This window comes from Eimeria mitis, genomic scaffold, assembly GCF_000499745.2.
Source record: "Eimeria mitis Houghton genomic scaffold, Emh_scaff336, whole genome shotgun sequence".
In the NCBI taxonomy this organism is placed as follows: domain Eukaryota; phylum Apicomplexa; class Conoidasida; order Eucoccidiorida; family Eimeriidae; genus Eimeria; species Eimeria mitis.
This window is the reverse complement of record NW_013571699.1, coordinates 6,098-6,442: the sequence shown is the minus strand read 5'-3', so window position 1 is coordinate 6,442 and position 345 is coordinate 6,098. Positions and strand designations below refer to the sequence as shown.

At 58.3% G+C, this 345-nt stretch overlaps 1 protein-coding gene across 1 annotated transcript in view; it reads right to left on the bottom strand.

Moving 5' to 3' along the window:
- Positions 1 to 345, bottom strand: part of EMH_0008410 (uncharacterized protein) — a gene marked incomplete at both ends in the record, with an annotated part of 1,107 nt that overhangs the window by 239 nt on the left and 523 nt on the right. The window contains one exon of the mRNA XM_013498348.1: positions 3 to 132. Coding sequence (XP_013353802.1) covers positions 3 to 132 — 130 coding nt within the window. The remainder of the gene's footprint in view (positions 1 to 2; positions 133 to 345) is intronic.

Below are 345 nucleotides of genomic sequence, written 5' to 3'. Positions count from 1 at the left end.
GCTGTTTCTCCTTCTGCTGCTGTTGCTGCTTCTGTTGCGGTTTCTGGTGCTGCTGCTGTTGCTGCTGCTGCTGCTGTTGCTGCTGCTGCTGCTGCTGCTGCTGCATACCTTGAGAAGGCAAGGCCACAGCTGCTGTAGACAGCAGGCAGCGGCAGCTGCTGCAGCATCGCCATTGCACCAGAAATCTGCAGCAGCAGCAACAGCAGCAGCAGCAGCAGCAGCGGCAACAGCAGCGGCAGCGGCAGCAACAGCAGCAGCAGCAAGCGTTGGTTGCATCCCGGCATGGACAGAGTTCATGCAGCACAAACTGCTGTTTCTTCTGTTGCACATCTGTTGCTGCTGCTG